General features: G+C 49.7%; 1 protein-coding gene across 1 annotated transcript in view; it reads left to right on the top strand.

Annotated features, from left to right (window-relative positions):
• The first annotated feature begins 263 nt into the window (after positions 1 to 263).
• Positions 264 to 25,608, top strand: part of UBE2L3 (ubiquitin conjugating enzyme E2 L3) — a 44,198-nt gene continuing 18,853 nt past the window's right edge. Inside the window, exons 1-2 of the mRNA XM_068562723.1 lie at positions 264 to 335; positions 13,728 to 13,823. Coding sequence (XP_068418824.1) covers positions 309 to 335; positions 13,728 to 13,823 — 123 coding nt within the window. The 5' untranslated portion in view covers positions 264 to 308. The remainder of the gene's footprint in view (positions 336 to 13,727; positions 13,824 to 25,608) is intronic.

The following is a 25,608-nucleotide window of genomic DNA, read 5'->3' as shown; positions in this document are numbered from 1 at the left end:
ACTTTCCCATCACCTCGGCGCTGATTGGTGCCTGAAATAATCCTGCCCCTTCACCCATCTCCCGCGGCCAGTATCACTGTGCACCTACTATGTGCCGGCCCTGTTTCCCAGTGCCACCGCACTGGGCGCCCCGCAAAGGCAGGGTCCCCGCCGGTCCCTGCGCCCCGGCGCCGTGCCCACACCGCGCCCGCACACAGTAGGCGCCTCGCCCGCCCGCGCCGCCGCCCCTCCCCCGCTCCAGGAAGTGCGGGGGCTCCGGCGCCGGCCGCCGCGATGCATTCTGGGCCAGCAGCAGCACCAGAGCCAAGATGGCGGCCAGCAGGAGGCTGATGAAGGTAAAGACCATTCTCCGGCGCCGGCGGGCGGACGGGGAGCGGCGGCGGCCGGGGCCGCGCGGCCGCCCGGACCCCTCGGGGCGCCGCCGCCCCCTGCCCCGCGTGGTGCCGCCGCCCAGGGCCGTGCGATGAGGGGACTAAGGCGGCCGCTAGGCCGCAGCCCAGGAGGGAGCGCCAGGCCGCGCCGCCCCGGCCCTTCGTCGTCCGTCCGGCTGCCCCGCCCGGTCCGCGGGCTCCCTCCGCGCGGCGGCGGAGGCAGCGGGGGGCCCACCGGGCGCCCGCGGGAGGCCCGAGCGCCGAGCCCGCGCCGCGGAGCTGCCCCGCCCTGGGCCATAGCACACCGGGCTGGAAGCCGCCGGGCCGGGCGGGCGGGGGGCTCGGGGCGGGGGCCGGCGGGCGAAAGTTAGGCCGGGCTGCCGCGGGCGATCGGGGTGCGCGGGGGCCGGCAGACTGTCGCTGCGACTGCAGAGTCACACAGCGGCAAGTTCGGCCCCGGGCTGCAGGGGAGCGGGAGGGCGGGGGGCGGCCGGCCGCAGCGCGGGCCTCCTGCCCGGTCCTCATCATCCGCGCTCCGGGCCCTGCTGGAGCAAAGTGCCATTTTGGGGGTGGGGGTGGGAGTCAAAACCGACCAAAGTTTATAAAAATAACTTGGCACTTTGTATCTTGAACGCGGCGGGGTGCATTCTTGCTCGCTGGCTCCCCGGGTGAGGAGCACAGATGCCACCCGGGCCCAGTCCTTTCTCGAGTGTGTTTGCCGGCGTCCCCCGGAGCCGATCTCGCCTAGGTTTGCGAGTCGGCCGCCCTGCCGGTGGTGCTGCCGGGCTGCACCGGGCCGAAAATCAAAAGGGCCCAGGAGCTGGCTTCCTGGGGGGAGATAAAGGGCTGGGGTTCCTCCTGGGCAGAGCAGTGCTCCGGAGAGCCAGACGTTGAGTTTGGAGCCCCAGCCTCCGGGCCCTCCCTCCCTGGGAACGTTTCCTTTCTTTTGTTCCCTAAGGACTAGACACGACTTTGAACTTCATAAGACGATTGGAAGTGGGCACAAAAGAAGAGTCAGCAGAGTCCAGACTTCTCTCTTCTCTGTCAGTGACGCCACCGTCCACACAGTCGTCCGGAGGGGAAGACTGTTATTCATTTATTTCCCTACTCTACTTCCCAGAGGCAGTCATCCTTGATGCCTTTCGGATTTTACTTTAAAGGTTTCTTGAGTTCCTGATTTCTTCTCTAACCTTACCGAGATTACTTGAATCCATACCCTCACCTCTCAGGTGCCTTTCTGAGTTCTCTCCTTCTCTGACTCACCTTCTTGGCCACCACAGTTCTTTTTCTAAAGCATATATTTAATCCTTTCATGCGCCTGTCCTAACCTCCGTGATTTTATTGTCCTCGGAAGTTAATCCTAACTTCCTGGCAGCAACACCCTTAGGCTGCTGGAAAGTAATCTGTTCAGCCACACCTCCTGCTCCTTGGTTCGCTCTCACTCTTGCACCTAATCACCGTAACTGCCATTTTCCTTAGCCTTGACTTTGTGCAGCTCCGTACTTCATGTTCATGATGGTGTGTAATCCTCCCTGTGAAGTAGACCCTATCATTCCCATTTTGTAGGTGAGAAAATGGAATGCAGGGAGAATCGCTGGCTTGCCCCAGTTTTCTAGCTAGGGAGAAAGTGAGCTGTGATGTGACTAGTTCTGTCTGACCCGAGAGCCCCTGGCCCTTAGGTGGCCTTTGCACACGCTGTTTGCTCTCCCTGAGAAAAGCTGCCTTCCCCTCGCCTTTCATCCCCTTCCAGGGAAGTCCTGGGTTCAACTCCGAGGCCAGCTACTCTGAGGCCTCGCCTCCCCCATCAGAATGAGTTGTTTCCGCCTTTGTGTGACCACAGCACTTTCTTTATGTTTCTTTTTGAGCACTTGTCACAATCGGATTTGTGTTAGACTTGCCTTTCCTACCAGGGTCTGAGTTCCTCAAGGGCAGTGATCTTGACCTAATTCATCCTTGTGTCCCTTAGTCTAGGCCAGTTGACCCAGTTTGGGGCTCCCAGGCTCCCAGGGGTCTGAGAGGGGAGTTACTATGGTTTTTCAATTATTTTTGTGTTTCAAAAAAATTAGAGCTTAGGAAAAAATATGTAACGTTAACTGAGTACTTGTTAAGTGCTAGATCGTTTACGTAAGTTTTTTTTATGTTTTCAATAATTCTTAAAGGTAGTGTGTTGTCATCTTTATTTTACCAACCAGAAGGTTGTGAGGCTTAGCAGACCATCCTGGGGAGAGATGAGATGCTACATCTCCCTGGCTCCATATCCCAAGTTCCACGCCCCTTGTCACATGGCCTCCTTTCTTATTCCAAGGATGCAGGGAGGAGTATGTTGATTCCTGACTCTTGGCTGGAGATTCTTTCAGTTTGGTAGGGGATGCTCGATACAAGATGGTAATCATTGGCTCTGAGAGTCAGTGTTTAGGCCTGGTTAATTTTAAAAAAAATTTATTGAATCAGGTTGATCAGTACATGGGCTGGATAATAAAAGGGATTTTCAGTGGTGAAAAGTAAACATGTTGAATAATCAAATGGATTGCATCTTAAAGAACTGGAAATTTCCTCAAAAACCATTTTCTGAGACACTTGGAGTCAAAGATTTCTTTGTAACAATGGACTATCTGCAGATAGTGTAAAATACATTATTAAAAGTAGAGTGATTTGCATATATCAGGCTGAGAAGTTATTTTAGGCAAAGTGAATATGATAAAGTCTTTAATTTAAAAAGCAATTGCCAAAAGGATTAGCCTTTTTCAGAACACTTTTTAGGAATTACAATGTTAATAAAACATTAAATACATTTTAATTTGCAAGCAGCTAATTCAGCATTGATGGCAAGCACCAGATTGTAACCATTGCTTCAGTCAGGAGGGGAAATAGCTACAAAAGTGAAACCTGTAGGTGTGGCTGAGGGAAATTGATTGCAGTCTGTTCATTTCTTTTTAGCCTCTCAATTGCACACATCTCCTGGAAGGGCTCTCCAGCTGGGTATCTTCCCAGAAGGGCTTTTCTCAGTGGGGAAATTTGTAGATTTAAAAGAGGAGTGACATTTTATTAGTTATGGCATAACTCTTGAGATAAGGAATTGAGATTTGTAGCAACCTGTTAATGCTATTTAAATACTGCTCACTCAGAGCTCCATATTGGTGTACTTTCAGCCCATAATCACATGTGAATGAGTAGGAGGAGTTGCTAAATAACAGTTCATTCCTTGGAATTCATTGTACTAAGCAGTGAACTAGTTTGCTCTTGAGTGCAGGTGTAGTACTCCCTGAGGTTGGGTAATGAACACAAGGAACGGTGAGTGTGTCTGGTGGGTGTGTTGTGTGTGAGGGGAGTTTTACAGATGGTGTCAGTGTTCTGAATCCACTGGGTTTTTGGGACCTGAGGAAAGCACAGCATTTTTTACCCTAAATTCATGCATGGCAGTGAGTTGGGACTATTTTAGCCTCCCTTAATGATATTCTTTGTAAATGTTTCTCTCTTAAGAGATAATTGGGACAGGCCCTGGGAAAGAGAGTATGCTCATTATTGCAATATTGGAACCTTTTCTTGAGGTGTGCACGAGAACAAAAACACTTGTCTCAGGGTACTTAGACCTATTCTGATTTTGCTACAACTCTAAGTTAAGAGGCTGTTGATTTAGTGTTTTATTACATCAGGTCACTTGAAAGTATTCTCACTCTTGGAAAGTATCACTAAATGTTCAAGAGATAACTTCACTTTTCTTTGATGCAATTAAATGGGAATTAAAGCTTAGTTAGAACCACAAAGCCATCCCTCCTGGGCCTGGACTCTGGTCGTCCCCCACACCCCACCCCACCCCACCCCCCCGCCCCTCCTCAGGAGTTTCCTTTGAATGGCGCAGGACCTGCAGGCCTCCGGGTCTGAGCCCCGCCTGTGCCCCCACGTCTGTCTTGCCTCCCTTAGTTAATGGGCCACTTGTCTATTCCATCACCAAGGAAGAACCTGGGGGAACCTGCCTCGCCCCTTCCTTCCACATTGAGCCACTTGCCAGATTCTGCTGAACTAGGCCTTTATCTCCCTTCTCCGCCTGTCTTTTCTGCGTCTCCGCTGCCATGCCCTTCATGCAGGCCGTCCCTGTTGTGGTGGACACCTGCCTGGGATCGCTCAGTGGGTTCTTTGTGCTTGTCCCCAGTCAGCTCCTCACTCCCATGTCATCCCTAAGCGGCAGTGCATTGCAGAGAAGTGCTCACGCCCAGGCCTTGCCCCCAGAAACCAGATCCAGGTTCGGTAGGGCAGGACCCGCACTCCTCAGTGTGTCCTGTCCGGGGTTGGGCTCGTCAGTCTCATCTCCCCCGCTTGCCCTGGGATCCCCTGGGCCCGCGAGCTCTGCACTCCCCGGTCTCTGGTGGCCACCCGACTCGTCTCTGCACCAGGGCGACTCCTTGACTCAGCTCCATGGGGGGGTCTCCTCTGGGCTGTGCCCTCAAGGAGCTGAAGGAGGGAGAAGAACGGCCCAACCTAGAACAAAGGTCCTGGGCTGCCCGTGTGTGCTGGATGCCTGCCAGCTGAGGAGTGAGGAGGGGCGGGTAAGCCCCTCTGGCGGGAGGAGGCCGAACTTGGTCTGGCCCTTCACTCTGAGCAGGCCTTTAGTAGCTGACTGGGCAGCTGGTGAGGGTGAGGAGCTTTCATCCTTCAGAACAGATGTAGTAACCCCTGGCCATGTGCTTCTGACCTTGCTCGGTCCCCTCCTTGAATTTTAGGGAGGCCACCCCTGTGGCGCTTTCCAGAAGCACTGGGAACTGACCTGGTTTTACCCTCCTCAGCGTGCCCAGCGCGCCTGGCCCTCCAGGACAAGCCTGCCCTCCCTCCCTCGGCTCGGCCGCTGGCAGAGCTGCCTCTCCACGAGGGGCCTCACGAGGCCAGCGCGGGTGGGTTTCAGGACAGGTGGCAGAGAGACGCTGTGCCTTTCAGTTGAGGATCCAATGGAGCCCCAGGTGTGGCGTCCAGAAGCGGCCACTCGCTGGTGAGGGCTCTGCTGGCATGTGTCTCCTGTCCGGACTCATCCTGTGTGTTCTTAAGGACTTGGGTGAGCCTCACCCTCGCCCGGGAGAAAGGGGGAGGGAAGGGTCTTCCATTCAGGGCAGAACTATTGAGAGTGGAATACTGCAGAGCGATTAAGAGCTCAGGTGCTGGAGCGTGTGTCCTGACCCGCCGCGTCTTGGTTGAGTGAACCCAGGCAAGTTGCTTATCCTCTCTGTGCATTAGTCATGTCATCTGTGTGAAGACTGAGTTACTACATATCAAGCACTCAGAAGAGCTCCTGGCATGTACTAAGTGTGGGTGTCAGCACGGGAGCCAGGAGAGTGGCCTGGTGGGAGGGAGGGAGGGAGGGATTGGAGGAGATGGTGCTGCCCTCGGGGGTCGTGGGTTGGGGCAGGGAGGACAGGAAGCCCCCCTCTCCACACGCCCTCCTGCCTCTTGAAGTCACCTGTTCCTTAGGGTTAGTGAGAGGTTTCCTGAGACAGCTGTGCGAACGTGTCTTTGTTTAAAGATGTTTACTTTTTCCAGCAAAATGACACAGCTCTTGAATTCAAAATCAGTGTCTCAGAATCTCACCCGTGTGTTTTCCCGTGCTGAGTGTGTGGGCCAATGAGGCTGCTGAGCTGGGCTGACGGTCCTGTCAAGGACGCTGTGCCTTTGGTCTCCTGCTCCAGCTCCTCCAGGCCCTGGCCGCAGTCTCTAGCGTCCAGAGCTGCAGGGCCCTGGCAGGCGGGAGGCTGAGGCCCGGCCACCACCCACCGGCCACCACCCACGTGTGGGGCCAGCCAGGTGCTCCCTGCTCTCAGGGTTTCTCTCCTGCTTTTCACACGGCTGCCTTGGGCTTGTAAGAAGGGACGGGATGGAGAGTAGAGTTCGTCTCAGGTTAGGTGGTGGTGGGGTTTGTGCTGTTTTGAACAGTTCCAGGCCTGTATCAGTTGGAGTTTTCCGTACTCCTTATCTTGCCAGATTTTGTTTCTGCTTCTCACTAGCGAGTTCAGCAAAGGGGTGAAGTGTGCCGGACAGCCCCTGGCCCAGTGGACACATGTGCAGCCAAAGCAGGGACTGGCCTCAGGTCCAGTGCTTCTGCTGGTGCTCCCTGTCTGAGCGGGCTGGGCAGTGGCTGTAGCTCCGAAGTCAGATGGCCCCTGAGCCCTTCCTGAGATGGTCTGTAAATGTGTGCGCCCCCACCCCCCGCCCACCCCACGTGCCAATCATTGGGAAACTCAGCACAGGAAAGCCCTTTACAGGTGGATCCGCTGCGTGGTCCACCTGACTGTCCCCGTTCCCATCCCGGGGTACTGAACTCCAGAGTGTGTGATGCAGGTCAGAGTGCCAGGCCCACCCCCGTTCAGTTGGAGGCACACGCGCATCCCAGAGTGAGGCCACCGTGCAGAGTGGGCCAGAGCGTGTGGGCAGCGCTGAGTGTCCCCTGCAGCCGTGTCCTGTTAGCATGACTGTGCGTGGGCGGCCTGCTCCCTGGAGCAGCGTGCTGTGGCTGAGTTCTCCAAGACCTGGTTCAGATCCTCATCTCTGCCGCGGGCTCATCTGTGTCCTCGCCCTGAGCCTCAGTGTCCTGATTACTCCAAAGGGACAGTGACACTCCCTCATAGAGTGAGGACCATCGCTGAGTGTGTCCATCGTGGCAGTAACTGAGTGTGACATAGCTGGCACGCCACTGGCTCGCTGTGGAGACGTGGTGGTGGGGGCCCCTTGACTGAGCAGTCACTGAAATAAGAGACTCGTGTCCTGGAGCTTTGAAGCCTTATGTTTAGATTTACAGTGTATTGAATTACATTAAGGTCATAATTGAGCGTCATTGCCACTGGTTCCTTTGTGCAAGCTTGGAAAGTGCATTTCTGTCAAAATTAGTCACTTTGATACAGTCCCACAAGCAGGAAGTAGCTCTTTCAAATTATTAACGTCCCACCAGTTGCGTGGCTGGTATTTGACAGGGATCTCGTACTTTCCATTGAACGTTGGGCTCTACCTGCTGGGTTTCATTTTGCCTGGATGGGAGAGCCTAGAAGTGTTCCTGGCACAGAAGAAACAGTCGCGGGGTGACTCGCCGTAAATGGAGGGCTCAGGTGAAGGCTGCGTGTGTTCGTCCTTTTGTCATCGAGAGTCTGGGAAAGTGCAGTTCCAGGGCCGCCAGCCCCCAGGATCCTGACCAGGGAATGGGAGCCCCCGCCCCCCTTGCCCACCGTTCTGTGGCTGGACACGGAACAATGGCTCTGGCTCGGGCTCTAGTCCTGGCCCTAGCCTGTCCAAGGTCTGTCTGTGACTGGGCCCTTCTCAGCCTCTCTCCAGCCTTCCCTCCTGTCACATAAAGCTGACGGGTCGGCCTGGCCCCCCTCAGGGGCATCGTGAGGCTCTGGTCTCTGCTTCTCACTCGGGGTCTGGCTCCTGCTGTTCACGTGGCTACGTGGGGTGTGCGCCTCTTGCACAAAGGCCCGCATCTTCCCTAGCATGCCTCCTCCTGTTCTGTTTTGTTGGGATTTTGAAGGTGACAATGCCCTGTGGAGGGGAGTGTGATGCGCCATTGGCAGGCCCCTGTCTTATGCTTTTTTGTCTTTTTAATTGGATCAAGTCATTTCTGAAAGCTTTGTGCTAACAACTGTAAACATCTTTATTTCTAATTTAAGGCCCCGTGAGCTCTGGTCATAGGCTGTCAACACCAATGTCATATCATGTGTATGTCCTGTTATATAGAACAGATGGAGTATGTACGTTGGTGCCCTGACACTCTTAGATTTTAAGAAGTGTGGTGACACAGTTGTGGAGGGGAATGAACCGAACCCTAATTGAGTACCTCCTGCCAGCTTCAGCACCATCCAGTATTTCTTGTAATTCTCAGCAGGGCCCTGTGGAGTAAGCTTCCTACCGTAAGACTAGACTCCTAGACTCGAGCTTCAGGTGGTGTGAAGGGTGGGGCTGGGTTGAGCCTGGGCCTGTCTGACTCCAGAGTCCTCTGCTCTTCCTGGTCCACTGATGATTTGTTGAAGCAACCACCTGCCAAATCAAAATATTGTTTCTGTGTATTATATATAAAATAAATGTTGAAGAGAATGGTTGGGGATTGAAATATTCTGCTTTTATTGCCCATAGGAAGGTTCAGCAGAGAAGGTTCAACAGTAGAATAAGCAATATAAGTCATAGACAGCATGCACCTTCTAAGAAAAGTTCAGACCGGTTTCCGGGTTTCTGTCGGCGCAGACTTGTTGCTGTCAGAGGGACTCCTCGCCTTGCTTCTGTGTGCCTGGCCCGGTGGGAGGCCTTTGCTCTGGTAGGAGCTTGTTTGCAGATGTGGAAGTGACACTGAGTTAGTCAGGAACTTGGTCTCTTCTTTGCTGGAAGGCTGGGTTGTTCTCAAGGAGGGGTGCCCCTCACTGTGGCCTGGGACCCCTGGCCCAGGTGCCTGGTGCTCTCTGGAGGTTCTCAGTCTGTGGGTCCACGGGAGTCAGGCTCCCCTCACTCCCCCCTGCGCCTGGGACCCACACCCTGGCCGAGTCGCCAGAATTAGTAGCCTTTCCAGCCAAGCTCTGTTCCTGTTGCTTCCCTAACCACCCAAGGGTTCCTTCCTTCTACTGCTCTGCTTGCATCTCCCACGGGGACACCTATTCTCCTCTCCGCCCCAGGGTCCATCCTCCCCCTCCCTCAGGGCTGGTGTCAGCCTCTCCCGTGAAGCTGTTGGCCTCTGCTGTAGGCCTCCCCCACACCCCCACAGGTCCCCAGAGCAGCTCCGCTCTCTTAACCCAGCTTCAACAGCCAGGAAGACCTTCAGCTCTACTTTCTGTAGTTCTTTAGGGGCGCATTGTGCCTTTTTCCATTTAGCAAATAGGAAATTACACCATGATGTTAAGTATGCCTTTTTTTAAAACTGTACCAGCGTCCCCTACCTTGACACTTGCCGTCCATAGCATTGATTTGACATCTGAAGCAGCCGTGACTCAGACAGCTGATTTTTCCTCTGTACGTCTGTCTGGATTTCATTTTTCATTTTTCTTTTTTGTTGTTGAAGTATGGTTGATTTACCGTTTTGTGTTTCAGGTGTACAGCACAGTGATGCAGTTATACATACACATATATATATGTTCTTTTCCAGATTCTTTTCTCTTATAGGTTTTTATAAAATACTGAGTATAGTTCCCTGTGTTATACAATAGGTCTTTGTTTGTTATCTGTTTTACACATAGTATGTCTGGATTTCTTAAAGAGGACCATGGCCTCACACTGATTAGGAACCACTGGCCCCTGAGGGCTTCTCAGTGTGTGAGGATTACCCAGGGAGATTGTAAACAGTCGAATATCAAAGAAGGAAAGAAACAGAGACTTTAATTCTTCCCCAGCTCAGATGTGTACACTGCATTGTGAGACGAGGGTGTGCTGTGTATAATGTGTCCTGCTCCCCGTCTCTGCTCAGGGACCAGCGAGTCTCCTGCTGGGGCCGGGCCGTGTCCCCTGCTGGTGCCCGCGGGGCTGTCGGGCAGTGGTCGCTTGTGCCTGATGCCACGCTTTGGCCTGGAGTGTTGGCGACGTGCTGAGGTCCCCCTCTGGGCTTTGAGGAGTGCAGCCCTCTCTCTCCCTCGCCACTCACCCTGCCCAGGAAGCCCGCTCCCCACCAGGAGGGGGACATGTGAGTGTCTGGTTCTCCTTCCCCGGTGTCTCTCTCAGCCTGTCAGCATCATCCCATCCACCTGAAGCAGCTGACCCGACTGCTCTCGCAGAACTGTCACAGAGCTTTGTGGGGCATGTTTTGTCAGTCCCTGTGGTTCTTGGCTTTGGTCTTCCCCACTCTGTTCTGGAGCTGGGCCCCTCTTTCTCCCACCATCCGTCAGACGTTCCAACTCTGAATCGATGTGGCCTCCTTGCCATTCCTTCCCCCATTCTTCATCTTCAGTTACAGGCTGCAGTCACACTGGAGGGTTTGTCAGGCCTTCAGATGAACCCGTCTATTTTCTTTTTTCTATAAATTTATTTAATTTATTTATTTTTGGCTGCATTGGGTCTTTGTTGCTGCACGTGGGCTTTCTCTTGGTTGTGGTCCGCGGGCTTCTCATTGTGGTGGCTTCTCTTGTCGCAGAGCACAGGCTCTAGGCGCGTGGGCTTCAGTAGTTGTGGCTCGTGGGCTCTAGAGCACAGACTCAGTAGTTGTGGCGCACAGGCTTAGTTGCTCCGCGGCATGTGGGATCTTCCCAGATCAGGGTTCGAACCTGTGCCCCCTGCATTGGCAGGCGGATTCTTAACCGCTGTGCCACCAGGGAAACCCCCGTCTCTTCTCTGAATGACTTGAGTCGGTCTTCAGCTTGTTCTTGGTGGAGGCGTGATTGGCATTTCGGGCTGAACGGTTCATGTCTGCGGGACTGTCTTGTGCAACTCAGGACTTTCAGCGTCCCGGCCCCCAAGAGTGTCAGTGGTTCTCAGCAGCTCGGCTCTGGAGGGCGTTGGGAAGCTGGGCGGAGCAGTGTCACAGGCCTGGCATCTAGTGGGCAGGGCTTAGTGCCGCCCTGTTGAGAAACTCCCAGGGGCTGCCTGGCATTCCCTGGAGATGACAGGACCGGATGGCCGGCTTGTTTGTCTTGGTTTCTCTTACTTCTGCCTTATACCCACTTCTTGTTGGTTAGAACTGTGCAAAGGCGCCTGCCTCGTCATCTTTGCTGAGCGTCACTTGACAGCGAGGTGACTTGAGCTTACCCGGTAACCGTGCTCTGGGTTTCCCAAGCCTCCTAGCTCTGCTGTCACAGTATCACCGTCTTCTCCTGCGGGTGGGGTGGGCAGGGTGGGGGGCAGGGGTGCTGTCCTCCTCACACCGAGCGGCTCCCGTCTTTCTTCCTGTGTCTCTTGATATCAGAGCATGATAGTTGCCCGCCCTGCACCCCTGCCAACACGCCCACTCCTCCTCCCTGTTTCTTGAGCAAGGTTGTTTCTCACTGCCGTGTTACGGTGGACAGTCCTACCTGCCACGTTTTTGTAATTTCCTTTGAAATGTACTTTCTTGTGTTTATTACCCGTACCTCGTGTTGTTAGTGTGTGGATTTCTGAAGCTGTAAAGTATATTTATAGATTTTAAAATTTATTTTGTCCTATGAATATTGAATCTATTCTCTGTTGTTTCTTCTTTCTTATTTATTTATTTTTTTTTTAATTTTTTGGCCTTGCTGCACAGCATGCGGGATGCAGGATCTTCCCGACCAGGGATTGAACCCGTGCCCCCTGCAGTGGTAGCATGGAGTCTTAACCACTGGACCACCAGGGAAGTCCCTGTTTCTTCTTTTTTGACTGTCTAATTTCACAATTCTATTTGGAATTTTTTCCTGTCTCTATTTGGTTTAAACATTTTTTAGCTTGGTAGGACTCAGCACTACGGGACGTGGTCTCTTCTGTTTCTAGACAAGAATCTTACTCTAGTGCTTTGAGCCAAGGCCCGGAAGGTCACAGCACATAGAGAGCCCTGTTTACCCCAGAGCCTCGCCCCTCTCCAATCCCCTGCTTCCCATCTGATCACTCACCGGATCACTAAGCAGATACTGTATTTGAGTGTGACCATGGGCTCCTGGGCTTCCTGACCCCTGCTGTGCGCCTCCTCTTTTGGAGCTTACGTTTTGTTTGGGGAGTGGACCAGAGTGGGAGTGTGGGTGTGAGATTTGTTTCTTCCCCTTCCTGAATCTGCCCAGGCTTCATAATCCCCAGGGGAGCCTTTCTGATGAGCCCTGGGCATTATTAGTAGGAGGACTAGCTGACAGCTGGCAGGTCAGGTGGTCTCTCAGGTTCCATGCTTCCCGTCCTGCGGGCTCAGGAAGAGGGGCCAGGCCACCCCTTCCCCCACTGCTGGGGCCATGGCCACTAGCATCTTCCTCATGGAAGCTGAGCATTGTTTAGAAATGGAACTCATCCTCTCACTGTGCAGCTTGCTAAAAATCCCCATTTCTCTCCACCCTACACCTGCTAGACCAGAGTTTCTGGGCCTGGGGCCCAGGCCGACGATTGTGGTGGGCAGCTAGGGCTGGCAAGCAGCAATCTTCCCTGTGGGAAGAGACTCAGCCTGGCCCCTGCCACCAAGCAGCAGCGTGTCCCACCTGTCTCCTCTGTGCGGTCACTTGATGTGCTGTCCTCCTCATCCTGCCCCGTGCCAGTCACACCTGTAACATCGGCTCAGCCCCCTTTCTCGGGACTCTCCTTCCTTATCTCGTATCCCCCAAGGTGCCTTGTACACTAGCTGTTTGATGGGAATGTGGGGCGCAGAGGATGGGGGGGCTGGTTCAGAGCCTCCGTGCCATCCTGCGCCACGGCACCAAACATGAAGGGGCTTCCTGGTTCTAGAGGGCTGCGTGGGCCGGACCAGCGAGGAGGAAGCCCGGGCTGTGGGACACCATCCTATGGGCCCCGTGGAGGAGGCAGGGCTGGGCCGGGTGGTGCTGTGGGGTCGCAGAGAGAGGCATCCAGGAGATGCGGAGGATGCTGTTGTGTCGTGGACAAGAGCCGGGTCGGGGTGTGGTGGGGGAGCGCCTCACTCTAGGCTCTGAGGATGGAGGAGCATGGGGGACCCGGGTGGGCGGGTGGGTGTGCAGTGGGTGGCTTGGGCCGTAACGCCTGTTGGATGGTCACTCGAGTTGTCGGGGAAGTGGTGGGAAGTGTCAGGCTAGTGCAGGGTTGAAAAACAAGTGATAGACAATTCTAGGCTAGAGACGGGACAGGGCCCTGCTGTCGCCTGGCCGGCCGTGCTTTCTGGATGAAGTGGCATTTGTATGATAACAACCCCTCATATGTTTGCAAGGCGTTCTCTTGCTCATAGCATGGTTCCCCCTCCTTGTCTACGTCTTTGGGTCTCAATGCCCTTCTTTTGCAGCAGAGGAAACCTAGGCTTAGTGAAGGTTTCCATCCTCCCCCACCCCCCCTCCACCCCCAGCCTGGGTCGTCGTGCCCCAGTCATGTGCCCTGTGGAGGGAGAGCCCTTCTGAAACTGCACTCCGGCGTTGGGTGGAAAACTGGGGGTTTGTTTGCTTCTCTTCCCCAGTTCCATTCACCTTTACACGGAGGCAGCGCTTCATAGATCTGGGTTGGAAGGAGTCAGGTCTGCAGCACCTGGCCTGTGCCCCTGCTGCGTGGGGACAGCCCATAGGGGAGGGGATCGTCCACTGGGGCTGTGGGTTCACCGAGGTGGGTGCTTGTCTTGGTCTGGGGTACGGGTCAAGGGGGCCACCGCGGCTCCAGGCCTTTTAACCAGGCCAGGGCATCCAGCCACGCTCTGAGATGGCCTTGGTGGCGGTGTCGGCACTCGGTTTAATTTGAGGGAGTCAGGAGGGATCTAACGTGTGGTGCTTTCCCCTATTTGACACCCCTTTATGCTTTGTCAATCAACAGGAGCTTGAAGAAATCCGCAAATGTGGGATGAAAAACTTCCGTAACATCCAGGTTGATGAAGCTAATTTATTGACTTGGCAAGGGCTTATTGTTCCTGTGAGTATTGAACACCTCCACTTCTTACCAGATTATTCTTTACGCTGATGTGTGTGCTACGGGCTTCTCTCTCTGCTCCCAAGGCGGCTCTGACTCTAGGCGGCCAGCAGGTGCCCGAGGAGGCTGTCGCGGAGGCTCACAGGGCAGGGCCGTGAAGGGGAGCCCATGTGGGCTCTGGTCTCCTGACATTCTGGGGTCCGAGCCTTCCAGGCCTGTGGGGGTCGGCCCAGAAAGGACGTGTGTCTGTGCTCCTGCTCTTCCCTGGCTTCTCTCTGCCTGGCCGCGTTTGTCCAGACGGGCCGCTTTCTCCGACCTCTCTTGGGAGGTAGCGGGTGTTTCCATCCATGTCTTCTCTTTGCTCTCCTGCCTGGGTTTGCGTCTGTGTCTCTAACCCTCTGGACACCTGTGTTCCAGGTTTTATTCTTGGGACCCTCCAGTCTGTGCCTCCCATTGGTCTCAAGTCCCTTTGCCTAGTGGCCCCCAGTATTTCTCTGGGGCATCTGCCCCCACGCCCCACTCCCTGTCGCCCAGACTTCCTTTGGGCGCTCGGGCCCCCTCCTCACCGCGGCTTCCTGTGGCCTCCCTGCCCTCTGGATTCCGCATCTGCTCTTTCTGCAGCTCTTCATCTCCCCCTCCAGAGGCTTGTCCCGCGCTGACTCCAGCTGAGTGGGGAAACTGACCCCAGTTTCCCTGTCCTCCCAGAAGTGCTTCTGGCAGCACCTGGCCCACGTCCTTAGCCTCGGCTTGGCAGGTCCAGCCCCGGCCCTGAGGTCCTCACTCCTGTCCTGCCACTTCCTCTCAACTCTTAGCCATGGCTCTTGTCCAGCCTCTCGCCTTTCTCTCGCTCTGTTTTGTCTCTTGGGGACCTTGCTTCTTCCAGTGTCAGGTCACTGGGTTCTTGCTGGACGTGGAGGGGTGCGTCTTGGCCTCTGCTCCTGCCCGCTTGCCGGAGGCAGCCTTACTTGGGCGTCATGTGCCTTCCGTGTCCCCGGCTTGCGACAGAGACCCTCTGTGCCAGTGACCCCCGTTCCTTCCTGTTCTTCCCACCCCCCGCCGCCTCCTTTCATCCCCCCTGCCCAGTGCCTCACCCCCTCCCCCCGCGCCCCCCACCCCTGCCGCCGCCTGGTGTAAAATCTCTCGTTACGAAGAGATGGGTCACTTTGCCAGAGCCGAGCAGAGAGCACGCTGACTGGAGATGCTTCCTTCTTGACACTGGTTCTAGGTCATGCTTCTTTAACAGTCCCTGGAACGTGAACAGCAAATATTGGATTTGTAGTTTATTTTTATAATCGTTTGGATAACTAAGGAAAGATACGCTTTGTAGTGTTTCAGTGCACACCGAAAATTATAAACCTGGCAGCGTCCCGCCTAGTTTTGCCCCCAGCCCTTGCCCACTGTGGGGACCTATTAGATGTTGAGTGGAAGGATGCCCAAGACCATCTGACCCCTGGCACTTTCCTAATTGAGATTTTGTTTCCTACTGATAAAATAGGTGAATAGTTAAGATGTGGATCTTCTGAAAAATGATAAGAACGACCGGGACAGTTTTAAGCGGTCAGGCTGGGCAGCCTACCGTGGGAGCTCAGTGGCCGACTCCAAGGGTAGGTGGCTGTCTGGCAGGCACCTCCCTGGCGTCGCATCGGCAGAGCCTGTGGAACGGGCGACTTCTCATTGAGCCCCGGGTGGAGATGGCTGGTAGAGTCCCAGTGGCCTGGGCCAAGGCTCCAGGCAGTGTCTGGAGCATCTGGGGAAGCTGTGCCTGGAGACAGGGCTATGGCCAGGGCTCCTCTTGCCCTGCTCACGCTGCCTCTTCCTACTTCTCTGGCTTCCTTCCTGTGAACACGGCCTGGTCCCCTGGGTTGGCGTGAGGAGAGTGTCAAGGAAGCAGTTGGCAACTACTCTGTCCAGGGTCCCCACTAGTACCCCACACCTGGGCCTCGGGTCTTCCTGCTCTGTAGGGGCTGGGTCAGCAGGGGGTCTTCTCCCCAAACTCACCTGGGGTCCATCCAGCTGGAGTGAAAGCAGGGCCAGGCTGATAAAGATGTGGCCCCCGGGAAGTGGGCCTTTACAGTAGGGTGCTTGCTGGTCCTGGGGAAGCCACGTGGCAAATCCACCCTGGTTGCAGTTCAGAGAGTGGGCAGGCCCAGACCCCAGGGGGTGACAGCGGGGGCACTTCATCGTTACCATGGCAGTTCAGGTTGATTCCCTTTAAACACTTGTTTTTATATAACATTTTTCCATTTAAAATTCAGATGTAAGGTCTAAGGAAGAAAAGAATCCCATAATCCCATTATGAAGAATCAGTTTAGTGAGTTTTTGGCACCTCCCCTTCAGGAACAGGGGCCTAGTGGTGAACCTTCTTCAGGCTTCTCTCCCAGTGGGCGTGTCCACCCCTAACTGGGTGCTCACACCCCCTTTAATGGGCCAGTTGCTAATGTCATAATGATGCCATAATTTTATCATTATTTGGTCGTTGCCTTGAAACTCTTCATGAACATAAGTTTTACTAACTATCCAATAACCCATGTTTTATAAGTTATAGGTGTACAATATAGTCATCTTTGTTTATTTTAGATTCTGATCTTAAGATACAGTATTCTGTATTATATATTCCATTAAGATCAGGGTTGTACTATGTATAAGGAAAAACCATCTGTAGGGCTATATATGTTGTCAGATTATTCTCCAGAAAGGTTGTGCTAGTTTATACTCCTACGGGTGCTGTCTGCACAAGTGCCCACACGTGTCCTTGGCTGTCGTGGAGGTTGCTGAGCATTTTTAAAGGGGGTTCTGAGTGGCACGTACTTCAGCACCCAGCCTGTGGGGTCCTGCTGCCCAAGGGGAGAGCCCCAGCCCTGCCCCTGACTGGAGGGGCGGTGATCTTGGGCCAGCTACACAGTTAGTCCAAGCGTCGTCACCGCTAAAAAGAGCGCTTCCCTTCTGGCTGTTGTAAAAGTTCAGAAAGTGCACATGTTAAATGCTTAGTCTCACTCCGGGGCTCTCTGGAACGCTGTTTGCCCATATCTAACAGAGGGTCCATGAAATAACACGCAGAAAGAAATTCTTGTCAGTTTGATAGCTGCAGAAGTTCTCAGCTTGATTTGTGTCTTTTTCCATTTGGGCTGTTGTATAACAAAATACTAGACAGCTGAGCTTATAAGCAACAGAAATTTATTTCTCACAGTCCTGGAAGCTGGAGGTCTGAGATCAGTGCTAGTTGGGTGAGGGCCCTCTTCTCACGAGTCACAGGCTGTTCCTCGCATGGCAGAAGGGGCACCAGTCCCATTTGTGAGGGCTCTGCCCTGGTGGTCTAATCCCCTCCCAGAGGCCCCACCTCCCCACACCATCACCTTGGGGGGGGTAGGTTTTTTTTTTTTTTTCTGGCTGTGTTGGGTCTTCGTTGCTGCACGCGGGCTTTCTCTGGTTGTGGTGAGTGGGGGCTACTCTTTGTTGCGGTGCGTGGGCTTTTCATTGTGGTGCCTTCTCTTGTTGTGGAGCACGGGCTCTAGGTGTGCGGGCTTCAGTATTTGTGGCTCACGGGCTTAGTTGCTTTGTGGCATGTGGGATCTTCCCTAACCAGGCCTTGAACCCGTGTCCCCTGCATTGGCAGGCAGACTCTTAGCCACTGCGCCACCAGGGAAGTCTGGGGCGGTAGGTTTTGACATAGGAATTTGGGGGGACACAAACATTCGGACCATAGTAATTTGCATTTAAAATTTTGTTTTTGCAGTTGAAGGTTTTTTCACTTATTTATTGACTGTTTATGTCTCTACAGTCTATTATCTAATAAGGTTTTAGTATGTTTGTCGAATTGCAGGAATTCTGTGTATTAATCCTTTGCATCTGGGACAAATAATTTTCAGCTTAGTGTTTTCTTTTAAATTTTGTTTATTCAAAATTCCTAATTTTAAAGTTTCTCTTTTAAAAAATTTAAAAATTTTGCTTCAATTTTTTTTATTGTGGTAAAATATGTATGACATAAAATTTGCCATTATAGTACTTTTTAAAGTTTTTTTTTTAAATTTTATTTCTTTATTTATTTTTGGCTGCGTTGGGTCTTCGTTTCTGTGCAAGGGCTTTCTCCAGTTGCGGCGAGCGGGGGCCACTCTTCATCACGGTGCACGGGCCTCTCACTATTGCGGCCTCTCTTGTTGCAGAGCACGGGCTCCAGACGTGCAGGCTCAGTAATTGTGGCTCACGGGCCCAGCTGCTCCGCGGCATGTGGGATCTTCCCGGACCAGGGCTCAAACCCGCGTTCCCTGCGTTGGCAGGCAGACTCTCAACCACTGCGCCACCAGGGAAGCCCTATAGTACTTTTATTTTTTATTTTTTTAAAATTTTTAATTATTAATTTATTTATTTATGGCTGTGTTGGGTCTTCGTTTCTGTGCGAGGGCTTTCTCTAGTTGCGGTGAGCGGGGGCCACTCTTCATGGCAGTGCGCGGGCCTCTCACTGTCGCGGCCTCTCTTGTTGCGGAGCACAGGCTCCAGACGCGCAGGCTCAGTAGTTGTGGCTCACGGGCCTAGTTGCTCCGTGGCATGTGGGATCTTCCCAGACCAGGGCTCGAACCCGTGTCCCCTGCATTGGCAGGCAGATTCTCAACCACTGTGCCACCAGGGAAGCCCTATAGTACTTTTTAAGTGTACAATTCAGTGACATTAATTACAGTCAAAATGTTTTGCAGCCATCATCAATCACTGTATTTCCAAAACTTATCACTCAAACAGAAATTCTGTAGCCATGAAGTAATAACTCTCCGCTCTCCTGTCCCCCAACCCCTAGTACTCCCTAATCTACTCTCTATGTCAGTGAATTTGCTTATTGTAGATATTTCACATAGATGAATCATATAAAATTTGTCCTTTTTTATCTGGCTTATTTCACTCAGCATGATTTTTTCAAGGTTCATGTACATCATACCATGTATCAGAACATCATTTTTATGGATGAATAATTTTCTTTTGTATGTCTACACCACCTTTTTTTTTTTTTTTTTTTTTTGGCCTCGCCTTGCAGCATGCAGGATCTTAGTTTCCTGATCAGGGATCGAACCCGTGCACCCTGCAGTGGGAGTGTGGAGTCTTAACCCCTGGACCGCCAGGGATGTCCCAGTGTACACCACCTTTTGTTTATCCATCTGTTGATGGGCGCTAGGGTCGTTTGCACCTTTGGCTGTTGTGGGTGATGCTGCTGTGAGCGTTGGTATGCAGGTATCTGCCTGAGTCCCCATCTTCAGTTTTTCGGGGTATATATGTAGAAGTGGAATTTGTGGATCACGTGGTAACTCTGTGTTTAACTCTTTGAGGAACTGCCAGACTGATTTCCACAGTGGCTGCACCATCTTACATTCCCACCAGCAGTGCACAAGGATTCCAGTTTTTCCACATCCTCACCAACAATTATTTTCCTTTTTTTTTTTTAAGTTATAACCATTCTAGTAGATGTGAATTGGTATCTCATGGTGGTTTTGATTTACATTTTCCTCATGATTAAGGATGTTGAGCATTGTTTCATGTTTTTATTGGCCATTTGTATATCTTTGGGGGAATGTCTAAAGTTCTTTAACCCCCCCCCTTTTTTTAAATTTTATTTATATATTTATTTATTTATTTTTGGCTGCATTGGGTCTTCATTGCTGCTCGTGAGCTTTCTCTGGTTATGGAGAGCGGGGGCTACTCTTCATTGCAGTGCGCGGGCTTCTCATTGTGGTGGCTTCTCTTTGTTGTGGAGCATAGGCTCTAGGCGTGTGGGCTTCAGTAGTTGTGGCACACGGCCTCCGTAGTTGTGGCTCGCAGGCTCTAGAGCACAGGCTCAGTAGTTGTGGCGCACGGGCTTGGTTGCTCTGCGGCATGTGGGATCTTCCTGGAGGGCTCGAACCCGTGTACCCTGCATTGGCAGGTGGATTCTTAACCACTGCACCACCAGGGAAATCCTTTAAAGACTTTTTTTTTAAGAGCAGTGTTAGGTTTGCAGCAAAATTAAGAGGAAGGACAGATATTTCAGGTATACCCCTCCCCCCCTCCCCCACATAGTCTCCCCCATTATCAACATCCCCCACCAGAGCCGGGCATTTGTTATAACTGATGAACCTATGTTGCCACACCATAATCACCTAAAGGGCACAGTTTACATCGGAGTCACTCTTGGTGTTGTACATTCTGTGAGTTTGAACAATGTATAATGACACGTATCCACCATTAGAGTATCATATAGAGTAGTTTCACTGCCTCAGATCCTACGTGCTCTGTTTGTTCAATCCTTCCCCACTCCTGGCAAGTACTGATTTTTTTTTTTAACTGTATTCATAGTTTGGACGTTCAAGACTGTTGTATGGTTGGAATCATACAGCAGCTTTTCAGATTGGCTTCTTTCTTTTAGTAATGTGCAATTAAGATTTCGTCGTGTTTTGATAGCTCATTTCTTTTTAGCACCAAATAATATTCTGTTGTCTGAATGTACACAGTTTGTTTATCCATTCACCTCCTGAAGGACATTTTGATTGCTTCCAAATTTTGGCAGTTCTGAATAAAGCTGCTATACACATTCTGAGTTGGGTTGTTTGTCTCTTTGTCTTTGAGTTAAAGGAGTTCGTTATATATTCTACATATTAAACCCTTACTAGATATATAATTTGCAGATATTTTTTCCCATTCATTTGGTTGTCTTTTTACTCTCTTGACTGTGTCCTTTGATGCACGAAGTTTTTAATATTCATGAAGTCCATTTTATCTATTTTTTCTACTGTTGCCTGTGCTTTCAGTGCCATATTTGAGAAACCGTTGCCAAATCCAGGGTCATGCAGGTTTTGCCCTGTTTTCTTCTGAGAATTTTTATAGTCTTAACTCTTGAACTTAGCTCTGTTCCATTTTGAGTTTTTTAAAATGGTATAGGGTGAGGGTCCAACTTCATTCTATTGCATGTGGATGTACAATTTTCCCAGGACCATTTGTCGAAAAGACTGCTTTTTCCCATTGAATGATTCTGGCATCCTTGTCAAAAATTAATAGAGCTAGATAACTAATAAGGATCTACAGTGTAGCACAGGGAACTCTACTCAGTACTCTGTAATGGCCTGTATGGGGAAAGAATCTAAAAAAGAGTGGATATACATATAACTGATTCACTTTGCTGTACAGCAGAAACTAACACAACATTGTAAATCAACTATACTCCAATAAAAATTAAAAAAAATAATAGAACATATATGTGAGGGTTTAATTCTGGACTCTCAATTCTGTTCCTTTTTATATTTATTTATTTATTTGGTTGCACTGGGTCTTAGTTGCGGCAGGTGGGCTCCTTAGTTGCAGCTCTCAGGCTCCTTAGTTGCGGCACGTGGGCTCCTTTAGTTGAGGCAAGTGGGCTCCTTAGTTGCGGCTCCAGGGCTCCTTAGTTGTGGCTCATGGGCTCTTTAGTTGTGGCATGCGTGTGGTATCTAGTTCCCTGACTGGGGTCAAACCCGGGCCCCCTGCATTGGGAACATGGAGTCTTATCCACTGTGCCACCAGCGATGTCCTTCAGTTCTGTTCTATTGGTCTGAATGTCTGTCCTTATGCCAGTACCACACTGTTTTGATTACTGTAGCTTTGTAGTAAGTTTTTGAAATCAGGAAATGTGAGTTCTCCAACTGTGATCTTTTTCGAGATTGTTTTGACTATTCAGGGCCCGTGTGTAACTGAGCAGGACCCTATGGGGCCTTCCCAGAACAGACCCCTCCCCCATATCCTCTGCTTTAGCTCCTCCCTGAAGTACCTAGATAAAAGTATCTGATGTACATTTCTTGAGTTGTTTTACAGTTGCTAAAACCACCACCAAATGGAAGAAATTAACTACTTGATGACCATGAGTAGGTAGCTCCCAGACCTACTGGCGCCTAAGGATTGATAATGTTAACCCCTGTGACACTACCCTGTTACCTCACCATCAACCAATCAGAATTGTGCACAAGTTGATTACATACCCTGGGACTTCCCTCCCTCACCTGGCCTTTAAAAATGCTTTGCTGAAACCCATTGGGGAGTTCGGGTATTTTGAGCACTAGCTGCCCTGGACTCCTTGCTTGGCATCCTGCACTTTCCTTCACCACAACTCAGTGTCAGTAGATTGGTTTTACTGAGCGTGGGCCAACAGACCTAAGTTTGGTTCAGTAACACCTTGAGATCCCATATGAATTTTAGGATGGGTTTTTCCATTTGAAAAAAAAATTATTGACGTTTTGATAGAGATTATATTGAATCTTTAGATCACTCTGTGTAGTATTGTCATCTTTATAATAGTGAGACTTGCAGTCCAGGAACCCAAGATGTCTTTCCATTATTTAGGTTTTCTTTAACTTCTTTCAGCAGTGTTTTGTAATTTTTGGTGTACAAGTTTTACACCTCTGTATTTTTCAGCTCAGGATGAAAAAACAAAACCAAAACAAAATCATAGCCTGGGTCACTTGAAACAACAGAATTCAATTTTCTCACAGTTCTGGAGGCCAGAAGTCCCAGATCAAAGTCTGGCAGTAATCAGTAATCAAAAACCTCCCAACAAAGTAAAGTTCTGAATTGGATGACTTTTCTTGGTGAACTCTACCAAACATTTAAAAAATTCGGTTGGTTTCTGATGAGGACTCCTCCATAGCCTTCTTGTTGTGTCCTCATGTGGCCTTTTCTCAGTGCACGGGGAGAGAGAGCAAGGGTGCTCTCTTTCTTTATTTTTGGCCGTGCCACGCAGCCTACAATATCTTAGTTCCCCGACCAGGGATTGAACCTGTGCCCTCAGCAGTGAAAGCATGGAGTCTTAACCACTGGACCACCAGGGGAGTCCTGGGAGCTCTCTTCTTTTTAGGATACTAATGCTGTCAGATCAGGACTCTACCCTGTGACATCATTTAACCTTAATTACTTCCTTATTCTCTAGCCACACTGGGGTTAGGGCTTCAATATAAGAATTCGGAGGGGACATAGACATTCAGTCTGTAACAGCCACCTCGGTTAAATTTATTCCTAGATATTTTACTCTTCAGTGTTACTGTAAGTGGAATTGTTTCCTTAATTTCGTTTTCGGATTCATTGTTGTTCACTGTTAGTGTATAGAAATGCAACTGATACTGACGTGTTGATTTTGTATCCAGGAACGTTGCTAAATTCATTTTTTTAAACAGTTTGTGTATGAGTAATCTTTAGTTTTCTACATATGAGATCAGTTCATCTCTGAATAGAGGTAGTTTTGTTTCTCCCTTTCCAATCTGGATGCCTTTTATTTCTTTTTCTTGCCTGATTGCCCTGGCTAGAACTACCAAATATTGTATTGAATACAAGTGGCAAAAGTGGGCATCCTTGGGACTTCCCTGGTGGTCCAGTGGTAAAGAATCTGCCTTCCAGTGCAGGGGACGCGGGTTCGATCCGTGGTCGGGGAACTAAGATCCCACATGCCGCGGGGCAGCTAAGCCCGTGTGCCACAACTACTGAGCCCACGCACCTTGACTAGAGAGCCTGCGTGCTGCAAACTACAGAGCCCACGCGCCGCAACAAAAGATCCCGCGTGCCACAACTAAGACCTGACGCAGCCAAAAAAAAAAAAGTGGGCATCCTTGGGAATACCGTGGCAGTCCAGTGATTAGGACTCGGGGCTTTCACTGCCGGGGCCCAAGTTTGATCCTTGGTTGGGGAACTAAGATCCCTCAAGCTGTACAGTGCAGCCAAAAAATAAAAATAAAAAATGTCGGCATCCTTGTCTTGTTACTAATTTTAGGAGAAAAGCTTTCAGACTTTCACCATTCAGTGTGACGTTGGCTGTAGGCTTTTCATGTTGGCTGTAGGCTTTTTTCATGTCGGAATTTCTTTCTGTTCCTAGTTTATTGAGTGTTTTCATCACAAAAGTGTGTTAGATTTTGTCAAATGCTTTTCTGCATCAATTGAGATGATCTTTTTTCCTTCTTCATTCTATTAACATGGTGTGTTGATTGATTTTTGTATGTTGAACTATCCTCGCATACCTGGGATAAATCCTACTTGGTCATGGTGTATGATCCTTTTAATATGCTGCTGAATTTCAGTTTGCTAGTATTTTGTTGAGGATTTTTGCATCAAAATTCATATACTTTTCTAATAGTGTCTTTGACTCTGATATCAGGGTTATGCTAGACTTGTAGAATGAGTTAGAAAGTGTTCCCACCGCTTCAGTTTTTTGGAAGAGTTCAAGAATGATTGGTGTTAATTTTTTTAATGTTTGGTAGAATTCACCAAGAAAAGCCATCCAATTCAGAACTTTACTTTGTTGAGAGGTTTTTGATTACTGGATTACTGATTCAGTGTCTTTACTACTTATAGGTCTATTTAGATTTTTTCTCAATTCAGTTTCGGTAGATTGTGTGTTTTTATGAATTTGTCCATTTCATCTAGGTTATCCAATTTTTTGGTGTACAACTGTTCATAGTATTCTCTTGTAATCCCTTTTTATTTCTATAATAAATGTAATGTTCCCACTTTCATTTCTGATTTTAGTAATATGGATTTCCTCTCTTTTTTCCTTAGTCTAGCTAAAAGTTTGTCACTTTTGTTGATCTCTTCAAAGAACCAACTTGTTTTCATTGATTTTTTTTTTCTCTATTTTTTTCCTTCACTGTTTATCTCCTCTGTAATTGTTACTACTTACTTCTTTCTTCTGGTTTTGGGTTCAGTTTGTTCTCTTCTCATTTTTTAAGGTATTCAGTTAGATTATTGATTTGAGATCCTTCTTTTTTGTTGTAGGCATTTACAGCTGTAAATTTTCCTCTGGGCACTACTTTTGCTGCATCCTTAAGTTTTGATGTCTTGTGTTTATCATCTCAAGGTATTTTCTAATTTCCCATGTGATTTCCTTTTTGACCAATTGGTTGTTTAAGAGTGTTTAATTTCCTCATACTTGTGAGTTTTCTAGCTTTCCTTCCATTATTGATTTCTAGTTGTATTCCATAGTGGTCAGAAAGATATTTGTTGATCTTCTGTCTTGTTCTGGTATTGAAAGTGGGGTATTGAAATCTCCAACTATTAGTTTATAACATATTTCTCCCTTCAGTGCCATCAATTTTTGCTTCATGTGTTTTGGTTCATAATTTGTTAGTTGCATATAGATGTATAATTGTCATATCTTCTTGATGGATTGAACCTTTTACCAATATATAATGTCCTTTGTGTCTTGTACTTTTTCCGTCATTTACTTCTAATCTCTTTGTGTCTTTGTATGTAAAGTGAATCTCTTATAGGCAGCATATGGGTGGATTGTGTTTTCTTATCCATTCTGGCAATTTCCGTCTTTTAAGTGGAGAGTTTATTTCATTCACATTTCAAGTAATTACTGATAAGAAAGTATTTGCTTCTGTTATCTATTTGTTTTCTGGATGTCATGTATGCATTTTGTTCCTAAATTCTTCCATTATTGCCTTTTTTGGGTATTTAGTTGATTTTTTTGTAGCGTATTATTTTGATTCCATTCTTCTTTTCTTTTCTGTATGCCTGTTAGTTATTTTCTTAGAGGTTACCTTGGGGATTACAATTAACATCTTAATCTTTTAACAACCTGCTTTGAATAATACCAACTTAATTTCAGTAGTTACAAACACTCTGGTCCTATATATTTCCATTACCCAGCCCCTCTTATATTGTTACTGTCGCAAAGAGAAGTTACAAACCCAAAGTATAATAACCAATAATGTTGGGTTTTATATTATCTTGTATAGTTTCTTAACCATTTTTTTAAATTTCTTTTTATGACTTCAAGTTACTGTCTAGTATCTTTTTGTTTAGCCTGAAGACTCCC

Source organism: Eschrichtius robustus, chromosome 14, assembly GCF_028021215.1.
Source record: "Eschrichtius robustus isolate mEscRob2 chromosome 14, mEscRob2.pri, whole genome shotgun sequence".
NCBI classification, from domain to species: domain Eukaryota; kingdom Metazoa; phylum Chordata; class Mammalia; order Artiodactyla; family Eschrichtiidae; genus Eschrichtius; species Eschrichtius robustus.
The sequence above is the reverse complement of the archived record's forward strand: the minus strand, read 5'-3'. Positions and strand labels throughout refer to the sequence as shown.